Source organism: Caloenas nicobarica, chromosome 1 (genome assembly GCF_036013445.1).
Source record: "Caloenas nicobarica isolate bCalNic1 chromosome 1, bCalNic1.hap1, whole genome shotgun sequence".
NCBI lineage: Eukaryota > Metazoa > Chordata > Aves > Columbiformes > Columbidae > Caloenas > Caloenas nicobarica.
The window spans coordinates 193112462-193133341 of record NC_088245.1 but is presented as its reverse complement, the minus strand read 5'-3'; the positions used below and the strand labels follow the sequence as shown (position 1 = coordinate 193133341).

Below are 20880 nucleotides of genomic sequence, written 5' to 3'. Positions count from 1 at the left end.
GCAACATATCTACCCCATACATATCTACTACGCTATAGTCTGTGGGTAGACTCTCTTGACTTCAGTTGGTCTAATGCTGATGCAACTGGCAGGAAGACCTTTCTTTTATGTGTTCTCCCCCACTGCTGTGAAAAATGCCCTAAGATTTTGATCAGGTTAGCTACACACATTTCATACAACTATTTGTATAAAAAAAAGTTGTTTTCAGTACAGAGAGGCTGTTGAAAACAAAAGCTTAAACATGCGCTTTGAAAAATTTGATGCAGTTATCAAATAATTTGATGCAATGTATTAGGACTTGTGAAAGCTTTTGGAGAGGTTTAGCTCTGAAAGCTGTGATATTAAGTAATTACATTACTTTGAATTGTTGTTTCTGATAACAGAGTAGTTCTGATTACTCTTCTGAAAAAGTATAAATTTTGATTTGTATTATCACTATGCTTTTGGACTTGGTCCATGAGGAGAAGCCCTGCTACTCTAGACTCTGTACCGGGTTTTTTATAGAGCAAAAGGATGACACCTGTCCTTCTTTCAGTCTTTATCAGATGCTTTTATGATATGCAAGATAAATTTTAAAAAAAAAAGACAGCCCAGTCATTTAATATTATGGTAAAAAAAGACTGCTGTTTTGCTTTCCTTGCCCATGAATATCTCATCGCCTAGTGGGAGTGTTTATAAATAAAGCAGCATTTCCCAAACTGTTTGGCTTCCTCTCTGCCTTTCAGCCAGCTTGGTTTGTTCCTGCTGTCTGCCCTCCAACTGCACTCTGTCACCACATCCCAACCCAGGCGAGCACATTTTACTTTCTCTCATCGTGCCTGCGGGTGTAGTTCACTTTCTTTGTCTGTTGTCTCTGTTCACTGATTCCTAGTCTGCATTTCAAAAACATTGCTTTAAATGACAGAGGCATAAAAACGCCAGAGAATCCACTTTCCCTAGCAAGTCACAAGGGTGGTGACACTGCAGAGAAAGCAGCGCTGAGATGCACTTACTAGTTATGTGTAGTGCTTGTGGACTGTTACAGACGTGCACAAGTGAGGCCGGCACCTCAAGCACATGATTATTTCCTGATACAAACATGTCAGTACAAAACAAAGTAGGACAAGCATAAGCTCCCCCTGACACCTCCATGTTTCTGGGAGGCTAAAAGGACACAACTCGTAAATGACTTGCCATGGACAGGCTTTGTATAAAAGTTTTATTGCTCTTCTCTTAATATCAGGTTAACTATCTCTGTGTAAAATTCCACTGGAGATATGGCACTGTAGTTTTTACTGCTTTATATCCATTGGAGGTAACACCTTGTCCTTTGTATGCACATGTGTGCAGTGAGTTTATGATTCAGTCTACCAAGCTGTGTTGATGTGAAAAGTGCCTGCACTGTAGCAGTGCTAGGAGTTTAAATCAAGATTACCTATACATGTAAACTTTTTTTCCCTGGCATAAAAATAATTGTTGTACAGTTTTTTTAAGCAGTGATAACAGTGAAACAAATTATTTCAATCTGTGTTTTATTACCTCACCCAAAATCTTTAAACTCTTGTTTTGAAAAATATGTTCAAAAAATCTATTGTGATATTACTTTAGCCCATTAATTTTTGGGCCAATATATCACATTACTGTAAAGGATCCTTTTTTTATATAATAACAGTTTATATATATGACGGTTTCAGAGATGACCAGTACTGATACTAAGTTCATAAAAGAAGCATTATAGGATATTATGGTATTTGTTTACTGGTTAGTAAAATGTTTGAATGAAAATATCAGAAACTCTTATCTTTTCAGATAGTCTTAGTGTTAGTATTCAGATACTGCTAGTGTTGGACAAGATGAGCATTAAGCTAAAAGCAACTGAAACCCACCCATTCTGTTGGAGCATGTTTGAGTTCATCACAGTAGTAGTGGAGTACTTAAGCTGGGATGAGAACCTTTATTCCTGAAAAATGTCTTTGTATTAAGTAAGGCAAAAATAACTATCTGTGGCTTTTCCCCCCCGCCTCTTTGCCTGCATCTGATGGGAAGCCTACTTTCTGCTGAAATTCAGTGGGAGAAGAGTTATATAAGAAGATATTTATTTTTAATTGCAGTTGTCACATTAAGCTGTAGTGTTACTCACCAAGCAAAAAATTATTAGATAATGCGCGGATGAAAAGTCTTCTGAATTTCTCAAGATGTTTTGTTTAATTTCTTTCCAGAATTTCCAGGGTGTAACTTCTGGCTTTAATATTGATGTGATTTAGAAATTTCTTCTTATTTTCACATATGTGCTTACATAACATGTTAGCATTTTTCCCCACTGGATTCTTAATTGTTCCCTTGCACATCCATATTTTGTTCTCAGACCTGTCTAGTCAAACTTTCTCTTTATAAGGAAGTCGTTGCTTCTCTGCAATGCATGGATAGTATGGTTATGAAATGGAAAGGCACATTCCTTTGACAAAAATAGCCAATTCAAGACTTTCCCAAAATTATTGTCTAAACTTACCTAAAGTTATAAGCAATGCTTTAAAAGATAAGACATAAACCTTGGAAGAAGTTTTCCATTTGTCATTCTAATAGTGCTACGTGCAGAGTGTTTCAAAGTGTGTGCTTTCTGTCGTTATGTAGGAAAGCTCTGGAGAGGCACATTGAATGCAGGGTCTGATGCAAATTAAGAAACATGTGAGCATAAAAACTTTATAAGCAGTAAGATCTTCTGTCTCTTTCCAGTTTGGACTTAAATTTTCTTTTTAATACCACACTGCTTGTGTGGTGAAGTTTGCCTGCTTCTGAAGACCTTCTCCTGTGATAAATCACTTTGCTTTTTCATGCTCTGAACCACTGCGGTCTTCCAGAAGCAAGTGAGAATTTATGATGTGCCAAATGTTTGGCAGAAGGAGGATAAAAGCCACCTACTTCTCATGGAGAAGGCCTGGTGCCAAATACAGTAAACCTGCCTTGGGTGTTTGGTATTTGCTGAGCTTTCATCACTGTAACAGCCGAATGTCCCTTCTTTGAACAGAAATGGAGTACACAGTGAACACTCTTTTGGGTCTGTAGGATGTGCAGGAATTACTTTTTTTTTTATACCTGTGTAAGCTGCATCTTTTCTCTGCTAGTCTTAATTTTCTTGCTTGTTACTATAAGGAAGCTAGTTGAAGGAAGCTAGTGTTGAGTTTTCTCTTGAAGGCAGTAGTTGTACTTATCACTTCTAGAGCATTCTGTTCTAAATACAAGCTACTGCCACGGAAACTGCCCGCTGCTCTAGTCAGTTTACCTTCTAATGGTTTTAATTGTTCCTGCAGAGTATATTTTTTTATGGTCTTGGTCCCTTAGCTAGAGGTGTGTTTTTAGACTATTCAGAAGAGGACAATAGAAAACCTCATAGTTGAAAGCCACGCTGAAATTACTATGGCTAGTGCAGCAGGTGGAACATGGGTAGGATTCAGTGGTATGATGGTGGATTAGCATGGAGTACAGCAATTTGTGGTAACCCCACAAGGAGGCTGATTAGCATGGCCAAACCATTGCACTTGAGTAGAGAGATAATCTTCATACAGCTAGATTAAGGGAAACGTTTAGGAGTAACTTTTCCTGTCTGGAGTATTCAGTTAGATATCAGTGTGCCAATAAAAAGCCCAAGTTGTAGCTTTGAGCAGCTTTAAGTGGTTTGGATTGACTACCTTTGCAGATACTAGCAGTGGAAAGGCAGCAGCATTTGAGCAGTGTCGAACTTCAACTTTCGGTCATTCCCAGCAGCATCCTCAGCCTTGCTCAGCTCTGAGGTTGCTGCCTGAAGCCTGCTCCTGCTTCCAGCTTGAGCTGCCTGATGCTGAGGATGCTGCAGCAAGACTGGGTGCAGAGAAGCTGGTGCTGTATTTGTGCCCCAGCAATGCTGCCGGCACTGGCTCCAGTGCTTGCTTTGGGTAACTGTAGCTGTACGAGTTGTCTTGAGTTATTGGAGGTCAGCTCTGGGGTTTCTTCAAACACAGAGGACTCTTTGCATGCCTTGCCTCTGAATGTGGCCAAACTTGAAAGCTTTCACTTGCCTCTTTCCAGTTTTAAGGATTTTGTGCGTTAACTGTATCTGTACATCAGAGAAATGAAGGTACGTGGGTTATCATGTTGACTCTAATGTAGTGAGGAGCAGTGGGAGAAGTGGAGGGAATCAGCTGTTTCTTTAACTAAGGCTGAAGGATTTGTAAAGCTGATGCTGTAATCTGAAGGAGTTGCTTGCTAATTTGTTAAAAATTTGATATAGTCTGGAGTTTCTGACAGAAGTATAAGATGAAATAGCAGATGTAGTCCTGAAATTATATGGTGTACCTTGAAATGACAGTTGTTCATGGAAATTAAACAGTTTTTCTTGGTCTTTTACAGTCAAGATGTAGCATAAAAACCATAGCAGTTTTTGATAATGGCTGAAATGCAGGCAGAGAAAGCTATATTTGGTATACATTTTAAAAATATATAAAAGCCACAGTGTGAACCCTGAATAATTTATGGGCAAACTAGACTGAAACTACTCATAATTAAACATGGATTTGCTATCTTTTGATTTTTCTTGTATGAATGAGTGCTAGTATTGTTCACAACTCCAGAAAAACAATTGTGTTAGAATGCTGTCCTTCATGGTGTGAGTTAAGGACTGACCGTAGCAGGTAGGATGAGACAGCAATTGGCATGGCTGAAGACATTATTTTCCCTGATCCAATAGTCCAACCATAAAATACTTTTCCCAGGCTTTTGACTGTAAATTTCCCAAATAAAAGCAAAACAGGGGCAGGTGTTTAAAAGACAAATCCAAAAAGTTTTGTCTTTTTTAGTGCTGTAAGCAAGAAGACTTCTGAAGTTTGTGTGGCTGCTCCTTTGAAATTATGGAGGGGGATCTAGGGCATGGATAGTGGAGTGAGTTCTATTTTGCTATTCTGTTAGATAACTTCTAAAACTTAAAAAAAAAAATAATGTTGCAATTCATTAGTGATTAGCTTCTTTAATGTTCCTCAGATGTCTCCCTCAAACCTGCAGAGTATGGTAAGTGTTCTAGATTTGATAGCAATTTTTTGGCTTGCAAAGCTGATCTGTATTGCCACCGAAGCATTCAGTTTGTTTGATCTCTCTCCATGCGCTGTCTCTTCATTTGATGCACTGTTGGTGTTATCCCTGGTCAGTTAGTTCACACAGTTCCAGTCTTGGAGAGTGCAGCTGGGCAGTGGTTCCACTGGTCTGTAGTTTAGGTGCTGTCAACCCTTCTCCAGCCCTTCCCTTGATTTCATCTGGCTGTACTTCTTTTGCCGTTTCCTTTGCCTACAGCATGGAAATGGCTCACTAGATGATGTAGTCTCTTTTGGAGGGAAAATTCCCATATTGATGCAATCTGAGGGGTTACAATCTGTATTCCTTTAGCTCTGCCACAAAGTTGCATTTATTTCCTTTGAGGATTAGGATCAGGAAGTTACTTCCGTGTGTCACCGTCTGGCTGTGTGTCCTCCCAGGAGTTCAAGTCGGATAGTTTGGTACAGGATGTTCTTCCGAGTTGGATGTGTGCCTTCCTACCTTTGAGCTACCAATTACTCATGCCTGTTGGCTTGCAGTGGCCTGGCCATACTGATTAGTGTCTTTATAATTTGCTGTGTGTGCTTTTGTGGAAGCTTAATTTGAACTGCGGTTTGTGTACCGTTGTAAACTCTGTGGTGGTGTTTTTCTTTTTTTGGTTATCAAAAGTAATACCTGTTTGAGTGTGTTGTGCTACTTATGACTACTTCTTGTTCTCTGTTTCATAGTATTGAATTCATTTATTTGCAGTTAAAGTACTGTACTTATGTCAAGGCCCTTGTTTCTAGATAGAGGATTAATTTCTTCTTACACCCTTCACACTTGCTTTCAGCCTAAAAGATTTTTTTGGCCACATTTCATAAAATTGTTGCCACTTTATGAAGTAGAAGATAATAAAAATAGTATTATGCTCTTAAGGAAGCTTTTAAAATGCTTGTGATTTGTGTGAAAGGACTTGGGATATTTTAAATGCATGTTTTCTATATGTTACCTTTTAAAAGAACCAGTACCTGCAACTAAAAACTCTACTCAACACCTACATTTCCAAGATGGGTATGCAAGAACGTAGGTTTTCTCAAAATAAGCTTGCCACTTTTTTTTAGTTGATTTATTTTCTTTCTCATATCATTACTTTCCTTGTTATTCTTGTTTCTAAAGTTCAAATTCCTCATTGTCTCTGTCAAAGCTTTTCACTTTTTTGCCTTTCTGCATTTGTGCTGTAACTTCATGCTGCATATGCTGTCATTTAGCAACCTGTTTCATAAAGTTTGTTTTTCATTCTGTGCACTAACATGTTTTTAGTTGTTTTGGTGAGAAATAGGTTTGAAATCCAGTATTACCAACCTTTTCCTATTCTACCTCCCTGCCAAAAAAAAAAAGTAAGCTATATTTGCAAATAAACCCATGGTAAACTAAATTTTTTCTGAAACATTTTTCTTTTTTTCTTTTAGTTCCTGGCATAGATGGTGGTGGGTTAGCCGATGCCAGTCTCACGGATTCCTACTTCAGCACCAGCTTCATTGGCGTTAATGGATTTGGAAGTCCTGCTGAAACAAAGTATCCCATGATGCAGGTAATAGCAGTGAATTGTATAGTGTTTCGTTAGTTCTGGATGGCATTACAGTAAGAAGGAAAAAATGTTCAAGAGGCGAGGAAAAAATTGAGCCTTCTGGTATGTGTCATCTTGTAGGGTATACAGAGTATATACTCACTTCAATCTTGCAAATGGATATGAAACAGTACCATGGCTTTAAAATTAGTTCATTTTTATTGACACTTATCTGAGCTGTTGCGTTCGGCTTTGCCACATATAGTCACTGTGTTTCTAGATTTCTTTTTAGGTGCATAGCTTATTTTGATAGCCTTTTACTAAATAAATAAAAATCAGCTTTTGAAACATTTCAAAGATCAAAAATCACTGAAGCAAAATGTGAACTGTAAAACCTGTAAATTACTAGGCAAAAATTTCAGAATTCGTGAACTCAAGTGTCTGGTGGCATTCAGTGATTCACATTTAGATCTTCCGAAATGTTTTCTTGTATTCATAGTGTTCCATAGATGTTGGCATAGGAACTCCCATGAGGTGGAATTTATTGTGTAGGTATTATTATGCAAAATTTACAGGAAAAGGCTGTCATATTTAAAACCTAAGTGAGTATCTATTGAATTAACACATGAAGTACTACAACTGCCTCAAATTGTTATGCTTTCTAAAAGCTGAAAAGGAGAAGGTCTCTTCCTCTACTCAAAAGTTTAACAAACCTGTTTCTGGTAAATGAAAGAGAGCACAAGTCAAACAGTTCACACTGAGTCCTGACAACAACTCTCTTTTTTTTTTTTATATAAAGGAAACTCTCCTTGTGAGCTTACTTTGATCTCAGTTGAGGCAGTATTATGGATTGAAAAATAACTCAGCAAAAGGCGGGAAATAATTAGGCGTGTTCCCTTTTTAAATTTCTTTTTTTTTCACTGCATGGTTTTGAGAAGGCTGGATTTTTCTCATTTAACAGAACTGCGAAACTATGGAAAAGTTTTAGTGGCAGTGAGGCAGGATTTAAAAAGAAAAAAAATTAATCTCTGATCCTGAAGTGTACTATTGAAGCCGGAAGTTACAAATTTTGGTATCACTGAGGTCATATAATTTTATTCTTTTAGCACAAAATCATTGTTTTGTATCCTTAAACTTTATTCTACAGCAACATTGGTGTATTTCTAAACACAATTTTTAATTATATCTCTTTCTTCTAGAAAGACAATAAGGCATATATCTAACATGAATGCTCATAGGACTTTAAAATACTAGTGCCTGTGAGATTACAGTCAAGGCATTGTATTTCTCTTTGAGAAAAGAGAAGAAATTGATGTGCCTCTTACCCATTGAAGGCTAAGGACAATTATTTCTGAAGAAGGATTTGGTTAGTGTTGAGAAAATGCTTACAGGCATTAAACTGCAGTTTTAACACCATTCTTATTGATTTTTTTTTTCCTTTGAATAGTATTTTAAGTTCTTGTTTGCATAGATAAAACTGGTAGTGCTGTCTGTTGTGATTGCTTATCAGCTTCTAAATTAAGTTTGGTTTGGAACAGAGACTTTAAATCTGATAGACTGGTGGTTATGTCAAGGATATAGCTTTTGCTCTCTGAAAATGTGCCCAGATTTTGTCACTTGATTAAACTTTTGCAAAACTGGTTTATATAGACCCACTGTAGACTTCCTAGATATTAGATGATTTCCCAAAGATGTAGTCTGCATGTTCCAGCTTGAGTAGATTCTTGCTGTTACAGCTCTGGCCTAATCTAGGCCTTGCCTGAACTCCAAGCAGGAATGCTGATGTGCTTTGTTTCCTTCTTTGCTGTCCTTCCACTTCAGACTGAAGCAGCATGGAAGTGGATCTGTATTAAATGAAAAAGAGAGCTGCATCCGTGTTAATTGAAGCAGAGGTGTATATAAGAGAAAAGAGATTTGTGTTGTGGTCTTAGAGAAACTGAGCTGAAGATAAGTGAATAAGGAACTAGGGAAGACTTGAGCAAAGGCACTGGAGTTGAGATGCGATGGTGGGGCACTCACAGGGTGGGCGCTGGAATTGCACAAGTGAAACACAGAGAAATTGGAAAGAAGAAGCAAGTTAGCAAAATGCAAAGTTGGGGCAAAGTAGGCTGGAGAGAACAAATCCATGTGCCTATTTCTCCCCAGGTCCTTGAATCAAACTAATGATACTGGAAAAAGAGTGTTCTGCCATTGATTGAAATATGAGTTATCTCCTGTAAAGTATCTCATTAGCCTCTCAGTTTTACTTTTGCAGATGGAAACATGAGTTCCATCTATGAGTTACTTAGTCATCTTTGGTGGATCTGTGCAGTTCACAAAGAGGTGCATCAGTGATGCAATACGAGGAAGTGTTTTCAACTTGTTTTTTAAAACTGAGAAATTGCACAAACATGCAAATAAACACACTGCTAGAAAAATACTAATAAGATCACTAGTAAGATAGTTAGACATTAAGAAATCTTAAGTTTAGGTTGCCAATGTAGCCTTGAGCTTATAAATAAAGTTGTATTCCTCATAATATTGTATAATTTTTTCAGTGGGAAAATTATAAGTTAGACTTATTCAGGACACAAGATGCATGATGCATGTGTAATGAGCATCCATGCGATAGTGAATTAAGTGTTGATCTTACAGTTCCATGCTTTACTACTGCATGCTGGTCATATCCTTCTTGTGAACACTGTTGGCAGTGCGCTTTCCTCTGCAGGTTACAATTATGGTATCTGACCTTGTGGAATTCTTTCCTTATGAAAGAAGAAAGTCTGCATTTTATAGAGGCATGGGAAGAAAAAGGATGGCAATTAAACAAACCCCTCCCCAACAGTGCTGGCAAAGAGACCCCAGAGTTTTTGAAATTAACCTGACAGATTGAAGTTGAGGAGTGGAGTTAGTGGCCACCTGTAGAAAACTTGGTTCAGGTTGCTTAACTGGCCTCGATCTGGCAAAGATAGCAATAGATTTGGTCTCTTCTGGGTAGCGCTCATTTTATTTTACCATGAGACAGTCTTTCTGAGGTCAATGCTTTATTCCCTAGATACCTTCCAAAATAATCAGCAGGGATTCAACAGAGGAGTCTTCTTGACTTTTCCTAATTAATCTTCAGAATGTGTTTGTCATGTGCAGCAAATAAGACTGAGGCTTGTTGAAAAGGGTATGTGACTGTGTATACTGGGTTTATCAGAATGCATATCTAATGGGGCCAAATTGCCTCAAGCAAAGATGTATCCAGATTTTGCAATCATCATGTTTTTTGTGTACAGTGCATAATCTGTGTTACAGTATTAAACAGCAAAAGAAAGGCAAGTAAAAATGGATTGTATCCTGATGAATTGGGGAGGGGATGTGCTGCTTTGATCATAAATAACGTAGGTGACTGGTGGTCAGCATTTCTGGAGAATGGATATTTCTGACTTGGAGATTTAATTTGTATTTGAAGAATATGTTATGAGATCTAGAACACCTCATTTGGGTTAGATTAGTGGTGAAGATGCAATTAATGGTAGTGCTCAGTTTGCAGTGGAAAAAAAAAAGAATAAAAAAATCTTTGACACAGTTTGGAAGAGTCAGGATTTTAAGTGGTTGTGGCTCTAATTCTTTTTTTCTTCCTTTCTGAAAAACATCTCTGCCTCATCCTTCCACTCCTACCTCAAAGGTCTTTGCTATTAGCCAAACTTTGACTGCCCTCCATTGGCCTCTTCTGTTGTTACTGACTAGTTTCCTATTGATGAGTAGTGTCCTGTCCTCATTGGTTTGCATTTTCCCATAACACAGTTTTGTTTCATATGTCTTTTCTCGCCTGAATCTGCATGTGCTTTCATATTTTACATTAGCCGTATTAGCTTCCAGCTTATCAAAGCATATATTTTTCTCTTTTCCCCTTCTCTAATGACAGAGCAGGCCTGCACAGCACATGGCCCACAGGCTGTGTGCTGTCCCCAAAGCTGTTCCTTTCCTTTGTAGTATAGCAGCAGCTGCCAAGAGACAGGCAGAGGTGTGGTCCAAGAAGCAGCTTGTTGCTTTTGGCGTTCCCAGTAGTGAGGAGGCAGGAGCTGGCTGGCCAGGATGCCTCTGGTGCTTGTCTGTTCGCTCAGTCGCTCTACTTGTGCCCACTTGGCTGGCTGGTGTCTGTGTTCTGCTGGCATTGGTGCTCCCCTTGAGCAGCTTGTCACTCGCTCAAAGATACAGGTGGTATGGGAAGGAGCTTTAGCAGTATTATGTTGGGATGGTAAAATGATATGTGATTAATCTGGGAAAGTTTGTAGCAGGATGAGGCAGAGGAGTGCCTTGATTGATGTTAAAACTTCTAATATCATATTAGAATTGAGCAATTTGGTTATAAGAGCATAAAACAGTAGGAAGTGTCTTCGTGTATATTACTTCACAGAAATCCAGTTTTCCTTATTTTGCTATGATGAGATTTATAACTACATGGCTTCCATTGGACTGCAGGTAATGTAGAAAGTAAGAATCACAACTTTTCAACTAATCACTAATCAAAAGAAATCACTCTAATCAAAACAAAAAAGGACCTAACAGTCCTTTTTAGCAGGGCCTTTTGCAATAAGGCAAGGGGTAATGGTTTTAAACTAGAAGAGAGGAGATTCAGGCTAGACATCAGGAAGAAATTTTTTATACTGAGGGTGGTGCAACCCCTCATTGCAGGGGGATTGGACTAGATGACCTTTGAAGGCCCCTTCCAACCCAGACTATTCTATGATTCTAGTCTTCAGTATTAAAGTTGGCAAGGCCAAGCAACGGGGAAGAATTGGTCTTGCTTGCTTTCACCATGCTAATGTTGGTAAACTAAGTGTTCTTCAAAAGCCTGAGAAGTAGAGACCATGCTCACTTCAAAGCCTTGCAGCTGAATAAACACGAAGGCTTTTGTTCCCATCGCTGCATCTGCCAAGAGTTGAGTAATAAAACTCTCCTTATAGCACAGAAGCTTGTAAATGTCTTCAATTTTTAACTGTCGAGAACTGAGTGGACCTACAGGCATGCTATTTTAAATATAAAATTATGCAGTTGTTTACATAATGCTTTCTGAAGAAATCTGGTTGCTTTAGTTCAAACAGTTGAGTGGGACATGCTGTAGATGGTGCCAAATATGTTAACTGTTGAAACAAGTTTTGGATTGTTCAGGAAGGAAAGCAAAAGGTATCACCCTTTGTAGGTCACAGAATCTGACAACTAAACAATTATTTGTTTGGTTGTGACAATCTCACTCTTTTGTGGGATGACTTCTTTTATAGTCCAATTAACATTATTCTAAAAATTACAGAGAAATATTCTGAAACATAGTTCCAGTAGAACAGTATGAAGATGAAAAACATAGGTTGTGACGTAGTACAGAATATTTTGAGATAACATACTTAACGTAGGAATGAACCTGAGCTAAGTGCTTATTTTCTCGGGGTTGAGGCAGGAGATATGGAGACAGAGAGAATAAATACCATCTCTTATGTATTTTGGGGAAAAGAAATGGTAAAGAAGAAAGCAAGACCTCTCTCTTAAGATAAGCCTTGTAACATATGCTATGTAAAATTAGATGTAATTCTGTACAACTAAGCTTTATTCATACTCTATCTGAATGAGAAGAGAAGGCTCAGGGGAATCTCATCCACGTAGACAAATACCTGAAGGCAGGGTGCAAAGAAGATGGAACCAGGCTCTCTTTGGTGCCCGGTGACAGGGCCAGCGGTGGTGGGCACAAACTGAAACACAGGAGGTTCCCTCTGAACATCAGGAAACACCCTCACTGTGAGGGTGATGGAGCACTGACACAGGTTGCCCAGGGAAGTGTTGGAGTCTCCCTCCTTGGAGATATTCAAAAGCTGTCTGGACATGGTCCTGGGCTCTAGGTGGCCCTGCTTGAGCAGGAGAGCTGGACCAGTTGGCCTCCAGAAGTCCCTTCCTCTCTGAGTCTGTGCAAAGTGTCCAGTCCTCAAAACTATTATTAAAATAGCAACCTGATACGGAAATTATTTTTACAGTGATTATGTTGATTCGCTGTCAGTGTTTTCTTAAAGTCTTTGTGAAAATAATGCTTTTTTAAAAAGACCTTAATTTGCAGTGGTTCTGAAAAGGAAATGTTAGTATGCAATAGGCAGTCTTACCTCTAGGTAAGATACTGAACTGATTCAGTTTGACAAAAGTTTCGTGTTTGACACAGTACCGTCTCACATATCTTAGCAAAAGACTGAGATGAGTTACTTTAATCCTGGTGCTCAAAGAGACTAAAGACTTCTGAATGAGCATATTCCCCTCCTGTAACTTAATTGCTTGAATATTTGGGAATTAACACAGCATTCTGAAAAACTTTTTCTCAATTTTCCTGTGAAACTCAAGAGCCTGTATTTTTGTTACTGGTGGAAGGTTCAACAGTAGAAGAACTTTAAGCTGAAGCCTCAGGTTAAATCCGTGGACAGTAATGAATGTGGCACTATTGTTATGCAGTAGCTTTCTTTTGAGTTGTGAACAGAAACAACTTTTTAATTTGTTTAAAGGGAGAGGGGAAGGATGTATGCCAGTCAGCCTAGTTGAATTTTAACTAGTGCTTAAAGAACCTCAATAAATCATAGCAATAGGCAGACAAAGAAAAGGGGTTTATATGGAACTGAACGATATTGGTGTGGTGCTTGGTTACTACAAAGTTATCTTTCTGTATTAACTTACATATGGCGAATGTCATGATGTACTAAAAAAGTCTGAAGCTTTCGTGTGTGCTTGCTTTGCCTGGCAGGCTTAATAGGAATGAATAGTTTGTTTTCTTCTGTTAATGGTTGCTCTTACCTTCCTAGAGCTTTCATCTTTTGGGCTTTGAGTCCTAGTGATTGCATTCTTCTTGAAATTGAATTTGTATGAAAAATAGTTCAACACCATTAGAAGAGATTGAGAAATGTTATTTAAAATCAAAACTGCCTTCTGGAAAACACAAATAGTACTTGGGTGTGGGGGTTTTTTTCTTGTTGTTGTTTTGTTTTTTTCCTTTCAAGACATTTTCAGCCTGACTTGGTAAAAATCAGATGCAGGAATAACCTTCGTTATGACTAACTGCTTTTGGGTGTGGTAGAAGTTTTAATATTAAAACAGTTTAAAAATCCTTTACTGATTACATGCAGGACTTGTATGAATAATGTTAAGGTAAGAAGCTTGTGCATGTGTAATAGAAGTGAGCGAAATGAAAAATTCATGAAAGTGAGTGGTGAAGTGGAGGCTTTTAACCTCATTCAAGGTACAGCTTGCAAGCAGTTGTAGAAGCAAGAGCTGCCCAAGATGAGTGAGGGAATCTTTGGTTTCTCAGAATCCTGGTTCATGTAAAATATGTTTTCACCTTGAACAAGACTTGACTTTGTAAAAGCACAGTCGATGTTTGTAGGCTTTGTTTGCATTGTGCTTTTGGAATCCTGAGCAATGTGTTGTGTTGCAGTCTGTTGTCTCTCTTGTACACATTATATGTTTTTAGTGATCGTATCAGCACTGACTTTGATCCTTGCAGTCACCTATTCACATTGCAAGTCTGTCGACTGAATGTTTAACTCCTGTACTTGAACAGGTAGAATATCGATGGCACAGAAGTACTTCATTCCAAGTTTAAGCCACATGCTTAACCATCTTTAATACCAAGTCAGATCTCAATATTGTATTTATCCCTGTTCCAACAGAGCATTATCTTTTAAATGAAAATTTTTGTGAAAATCCGAGTGTTATAAATAGATGTTAACAGTATTTTTTGTAAATCTGAAAGTTTCTCTTTGGGAAATGTTTTCCCAAATCACTTCCTCTTATAAGGATTAGTGTGGATGGATCAAATGCCCAGAAAAGGTATATAATAGAGATGCTTTTTAAATATTTGTGAAAAAGTATTTAACTTCTTTGTATTGCTTAGTCAGGAAGGGAATATGATGTATGCATAGTTGAGCTACTATAATCCAGAAATTACTTATTTTGATGTATTTTTATTTTGATGATGGCGAGCAGGACAAGCACCCTTGAACTTGGCAAAGCCTGTTAATTTAGTGTGGGTCTCCTAAAGGGTTACCTTGTTTTGTAGAAACAGGTAAACTTTGTTTCAGTAGAGGCATCCCTTTTGTGTAAAGAATAGTTCATCACTAACCTTTTAGTGAGAGTTACATTGTGTCAGTTCAGTGTAGTTAGGAGCCTAAGACACATGGCATCAAAATAAGGAAAGCTCATATAGCAAACAGCTTTCTTCATTTAAGTCTTTAGAAAGCTGAAGGTTTATGTCGTGTTTATGTGTATACCTGTTAAACATATTGCCCTAGGACATCTGCATGTGCTATAGTTCTGCTTCATATAGTACTACATACTTGTACTGAATGAAGAATTGCATCAGAGAAGCCTGAAATTGTAGAAAGCTTGCTGTAGCAATGGAGCACAGATAATGGAAATAATACATGGGGGATTAAAGCATTGAGGGATTGAGCGTGTTGAGAGGGTAACATTTGAAGATATCTGCTGAAGTACCTGAATTTTACCAAAACTTTCTTCAACTTAGTTTTCTAATAATATTTTTTTTACAACTTGCTTTCCGCATAAAAACTACTTTATACAATGTATTAGTCCTTTTAGATACAAGTATTAAAAGCTGCAGCTTCTGGTGAAGTCATTAGTAGTATGAAAACTGCAAATGTTGAGAAACTTGAATTACAGGAGGTTTGCAGTTCTACCATACTGGGTAACACTCCAGTTTCTGCTGGTTCTTCTCTGTTCTTACGCAATTTACTCCAGATTATTGTTCTTTCTGGTCAAGAATTAAATGAAATAGCATTTAAGTATAATGTGTTAGACTTCTTGCCCTCTGCCACCATTGGTGTGGAGATTGGCTGTGGAAAAATATAAGCACAAAGAACAACTCCAGTGAGCAGTTTTGAGTCTTAGTCTGTGTCTAGACTACTAAGTTAAACATGCCTGGAAACTCCTTGATGCATAGGGCCAGCTGGCACAGAAATGGCCTGTTTGTGCTGCTGTATGCTTACCCGGCAAAGCAGAGGCTGCATGCAAACTGTCTATTTGAAGGGATCTCAAACCTTTTCACTGCTGAATAGTGCCTGGAAATTGGCTGGGAAACTCCTGGTTGATGTGGGCGAAAAGCATGCCAGGGAATATTTTAGCAAATTACTGGTCATATCTCTCAGTGATGGAGAACACTTCCTGGGCTTGCCTTGCTTTTCTTCTCACTTTTTTTTTTTCCTAGTGGGAGACTGGTCAAAGAAAATAATAAGCAGGAGTAAGAAGAGACACTTTTAAACTTCTCTATCAAAGCAGTGTTAACTCTTAGAGCAGCACTGCCTCGCTTAGTCCAGTATATTGCAAGGCCGTTTCTCTAGAGGAATGTAGAAGCAGGTGGAGGCTAGGAGGAATATTGAGAAGGTTTCAGATGTCTTGCTGGCTTACAAGAGTTGTGCGATTTTGTTGAAAGGTTCTTTTTTCAAAAGAATCTATCAAACACTATACTGAGTATTTTTAGTTAGAAAATTTTCTTGCTGTGATGATCGTGTGTAATGAAGGGAGGAGTTGCTTCAGGAGTACAGTGTCGAAGAATGTTTCAAGGAGATATGTAATTTGCTTATCTAACATTTTGACAACCTACAGGGAGAGCCATGTGCTTGTTAGACCCTCCCAATTAGAAGAAATTCATTAAGATAGTGTTTTGGTTTTGTATACAGTCATTTTTTGGTTTACATTACTCTTGAACAAAATGCTTTTTTGTCAACTACAAACTGCTGTCTGCTGAGAGTGTTTACTAAATGAGGAATGAGCACAGGTTTTGTAGTCTGTTCTTAAAACTTTCCAAATGTCATCCCCAATGCCCTCAGTCTTTTACAGCTCTATTTTACATGTACACTTTTGTGTTGTATTTTTGCAGAGGATGACAAATAGCAGCAGCTCCCCTAGCCTTCTCAATGACAGTGCCAAGCAGTACGCAGGCCATGGTAAGTACTTTTAAAGGAATATATATATATAAAAGTAAGAAATGTAAGATTGACTTTTGCAAAACTGAGACTTAAGGGAGTTGTTTTTTTTCTTTCCTCCTCTGATTTGATTTGAGATACACTACCATTAAAAAAATAAAGTTCTAGTGTATTGTGTGATTACTTTTAATACAAAGCTGAGCACTACTTACTGAACTCATGAATTTTTCAGCCTTCTCTTTGCTCCAGTGGAGATAAACTGAAAAAAAGTCATTATCGGTCTTGTCACTTCAAGTGAAATGCTGGTTTGAATATCCACTGTAAAGCGCTGATAGCTTAAGCATTTTTGCATTTTTGTTGTTCTGCAGTGCTATCCCTTTTTATTGTGCTTTTCAAGTAAGTTATTGTGTGGAATGAATGTAAAGGTTTTTACTCTTAAATTTAGGGTGTATGGGTTTTGTGAAATGTATCGCATAACTAATGATTTTTAATAGCTATTAAGTTTTGTCCTGTAAGCAGTACTCTACCTCTTATAATTTTTTCCCTGCTATACGGAACATGGTTTTCAACTGAACAAAATGTCTCTGTAGTGCTGGCCTACATACTCACTAAATTGTTGTGGAGGGTATATTGAACATCTGTAATGTGCCTTTCAGAATCACTGCAGATAATTTCGGCTGTAGCTTTCAAACGAAGGTCTTTAAAGAAGAGGATACTACTCCCTTATGGCAAGGGCATATGTTTAAAATATATTTCTGCTCTGAAAATTGCTGTGTAAATGATGTTCTAGAACTCCTTTTGCATGTCCGACCCTGCAGCTAGTCTACTTACTAGGGTTATAATTTTTTAAGCATGATAGTAAGTACTGTAAAACTAACTTGCTTTAAAGTTTAAATTTGTGGTGACTTTTTTCTGTTTTCTTTCTCCTGGTTCATTTCCAGTAGGTTTTGTGATTAATCCTGCTTCTTTTGTCCCATCGAACAATTAATTATTCAAGGCAGTGGAGATCTCCAGTTTTAAATGCAGTCAGAGTTTGACTGTGACAGGCCAAATAGTGATGGTGATGCATGTGAAGGAGAGAAACCAGACTGACTTTTGGAAATCCAGTTTAAATGCTGTTGTGCCTCAGGTCCTTTTCTTCCCTCCCCACAAGCTGTGCTTCACTTGTAGAATTATACTTTTAAGGAGTATTGATTAGCATTGAAAAAAGTGTTTCATCAAAACACCAATGTTTACAGCTGGCAGTCATCTACTAATTTGTCTGTTCTCTCTGTGCAGTTTGGAGTTGTAAGTTGCATCTGTGATTGCTATTATTTTTTTGTTGATTCAGCTCTGGGAAGGAAGCATAGGAACAAAGAAAAAGCAATAAAAAGCTACTCTCAGGATGTAGACTTTCGCTGCCCTTAGTTCTGATTTAAATTTGTGCATAACAGTGACAGAACAAGTAAGATCCACATCGTTATTTGTAAGACTATGTTATACAGAAGATGACTAATTTTGGGTAACTGGAGATGAAGGCTTTGAAATGTTAGACATAAAATAGTGTTACCAGCAATTAATTTTACTCAATTCTGCTAATAAGCACCATTTGAGCAGTTGCACAGAATCTAATAAATACTGTGTTTTTAGCAGTGTGGTTGCTAAACTTCATTTGACTAGTTTGTTCAAAGGTTTTTTCCCATACAGAAATAAGTTAAATAATGTAAAATGTAAAATTTATTTTTCATAATAGAGATGTTTGACATGTTGGTTTACATTCTTTTTACAGATCCACTAACTTCACCGAATTCATCCTTGTTTAATGACTTTGCTGCCCTAAGCGTGTCTCAAAGGAGGAAGGTAGGCAACAACTAAGTCTTAAGTAGTGTATTTGTATATGAGTTGACAGGCAAGAAGATCTGGAATTACTTGAAATGCTGCGTGAAATAAGGATGATTCTTCTAGTGTTACTAGATTTATTTTAATTTGTTGCTGCTGATATAAATAAGATCTTACTTTTGCTACACCAGATCAGACTGCTGCTGCTATTAAGAAATATTCCAAGCACTTGTAAACTGAAGTTTATAAGAATGTTTTGAATATGAAAATTAGGACATAGCCCGTCGAGTTTGAAAACAAATTATTTTTATTGTAGTGAGGCACAAGCCACCTGTAAGCCTTCATGGCAACAAGTTATGAATACATTAAGAATCATTCCCCTGTTTATTTGTATATGATGTGAAAGTAATTCTTACAGTTTGAAATGCATTTAGTTTGAAAGACACTATAATATTATTGGAAAACTAGCGTTTGGGATTTTTTTCTTCCCTCTGATCTATATTGAGGAATTTTTCTTTTGCTGAGGATTAGACAGCACCTTCAAACACCTTTGACCTGCGCCAACACAAGCTGTGATGTCTTCCAATTAAACACTTAAAAGCACAGTGACTGGAATAAGAGACATAAGTCTGGCTACACCAGAGTTCCTTCTCATTCTTGTGAACTGTGGCTTATCAAAAAAGATGTTATCTTATCCCGACCAGTTATCAGTTTTTGTTTTCACTGATGACTTTCATGTTTTACCACTCTATTAGCCCTGTGATCCCAAACTTTTCTGTAGTCGATAACATGCTGTCTTGAAAGTAAGCTGCGTCAGTGTGCTGGTGACTTTCCAAAGAGCTTTATTTGTGTGTTGGCAGTTGGCAGCTCTGTATCATTCCTGCAGGTGAAGAGTGGTCTTAAAGATAATTACCATAGTTGGCCCATCAGACTGGTGTTTCTTGAAATGAAATGCTGTTGTAGAGCGTTAACTTCCTAATATTATGATGTATCCAAACTACATGGAATCTCCCAATTGCCCTTTTCCTTAATGCCAGTATAACACACTGGAAGTTGGATGTAAACAACTATAAATGTATTGTTTATCCACTTACTAAGGATAGTAGGAATGCAAAAAGCATCCATTCCTTTTTAACAGTCTGCAAGCACTATATATATGCATGCGTGTGTGCTTATATATATAAACCGCATACACAAAAGGAAATGCACTGTCATACAGAAGTATTACCAGAGGGACCACTGTCTCTAAGAGTTACATCAAAATTAAACAGTACAAAATGGAAACAGATTAATGTTGGAGTATAAAGCTCAAATAACTCAAAGCTCAAATACTGATGTAGAGTCTTTTCTGACTTGAATCCTTTTTTTCCTGAGAGAAAATCAGCAAGTTAAGTCACTTACTGCTAAAATAGTATCAAGAGAGATTTATCTGTGAAACTGATTGACTTCAATTTTTTCCAATTGATATTTCAGACATAACTGGCATTAATTGAAAGAGGTTTGTTTTGCTTTGCATATTAATAATTTATCGTTTATTATGACTGCTATTTTGTAATGTATGCTTGTATAAAAGGTTGTTAAATAATACTAGTAATGGGGAAGCTTTCTAATATTACTCGAGTTGTCTGAAATCTAGGCATCCAGGCTCCCTCTATAGTCAGTAAAGAGAGATGAGCAGTTTAAAGGAACACTCAGCTCACATTGAGGAAAGTCTTTTGGAGAAGACAAGATGTCAGGGACTGCTTTAAGTGGACAAAAATTGATGGCTACTGTTATAAGAAACTAATCACGCTTTTGTGACAGACTTTTATTACTGGTCAATACATTGCAAGTAGTTGTGGATACAGTTTCTTAATATTTTTAGTATTGTTTTAAAAAATCAAAATTGTTCAAATTGCATTAAGTGATTTCTTCAAAAGCACTGAATGCTTGAATGCCAGGTACTTAAACTCATGTAATCTCCCCCGCCCCAGTAATTGGCATTTACTTAGAGCTTTGAGCAATGTGATACATCAGGCCAGTGCTTGACACCTGCTGTAAGACAAGATAGATGGCCTTCTGGAAGCATGTGCTTCTGTTCATTGACTCTAAAGGGAGCCTTGGTGACTATTTCAAATGTAGGCGTTCACAACATCTACTATTTGAAAAAAACTTTGTTTTCTTGCTAAGAGCCCAGGGCTAAGATTTTGTTTGTTCTGAACTAGCTGGCAAAACCAGCATTTCCTTCGTTTATCACAGACTTGGAGGACAGATATAATACAGTCTTGGTAAGTGAATAAAGAGCAACCACTTTCCTTTACAAATTAGAGTTGTGATATTTTGAATATTTAGAACTGTTATTTGCAACTATATAAAAACTGCATGTTTATGTTGTGTAAAACCGTGTAATACATAGCTATGTTAAGCAAGGAAGTTTATTAATCTTTATTGTCTCTGAATATTGCTGATCACGTTATCCTGGCAGCCCTTTAACAGTGAGCAAGCCATATAGATGTAAATATTTGATATCAATAAAATATTAAAGATAAGACTTGATGATCATAA

At 37.5% G+C, this 20880-nt stretch overlaps 1 protein-coding gene across 6 annotated transcripts in view; it reads left to right on the top strand.

Moving 5' to 3' along the window:
- The window catches only part of PAN3 (poly(A) specific ribonuclease subunit PAN3), an 81633-nt gene that overhangs the window by 6918 nt on the left and 53835 nt on the right, over positions 1-20880 (top strand). For 5 of the 6 annotated variants that reach the window (XM_065627768.1, XM_065627759.1, XM_065627739.1 and 2 more), the window contains exons 2-5: positions 6489-6610; positions 16473-16539; positions 18287-18357; positions 20541-20603. In XM_065627768.1, coding sequence (XP_065483840.1) covers positions 6489-6610; positions 16473-16539; positions 18287-18357; positions 20541-20603 — 323 coding nt within the window. The remainder of the gene's footprint in view (positions 1-6488; positions 6611-16472; positions 16540-18286; positions 18358-20540; positions 20604-20880) is intronic. The other variant, XM_065627749.1, reaches the window with a different exon arrangement.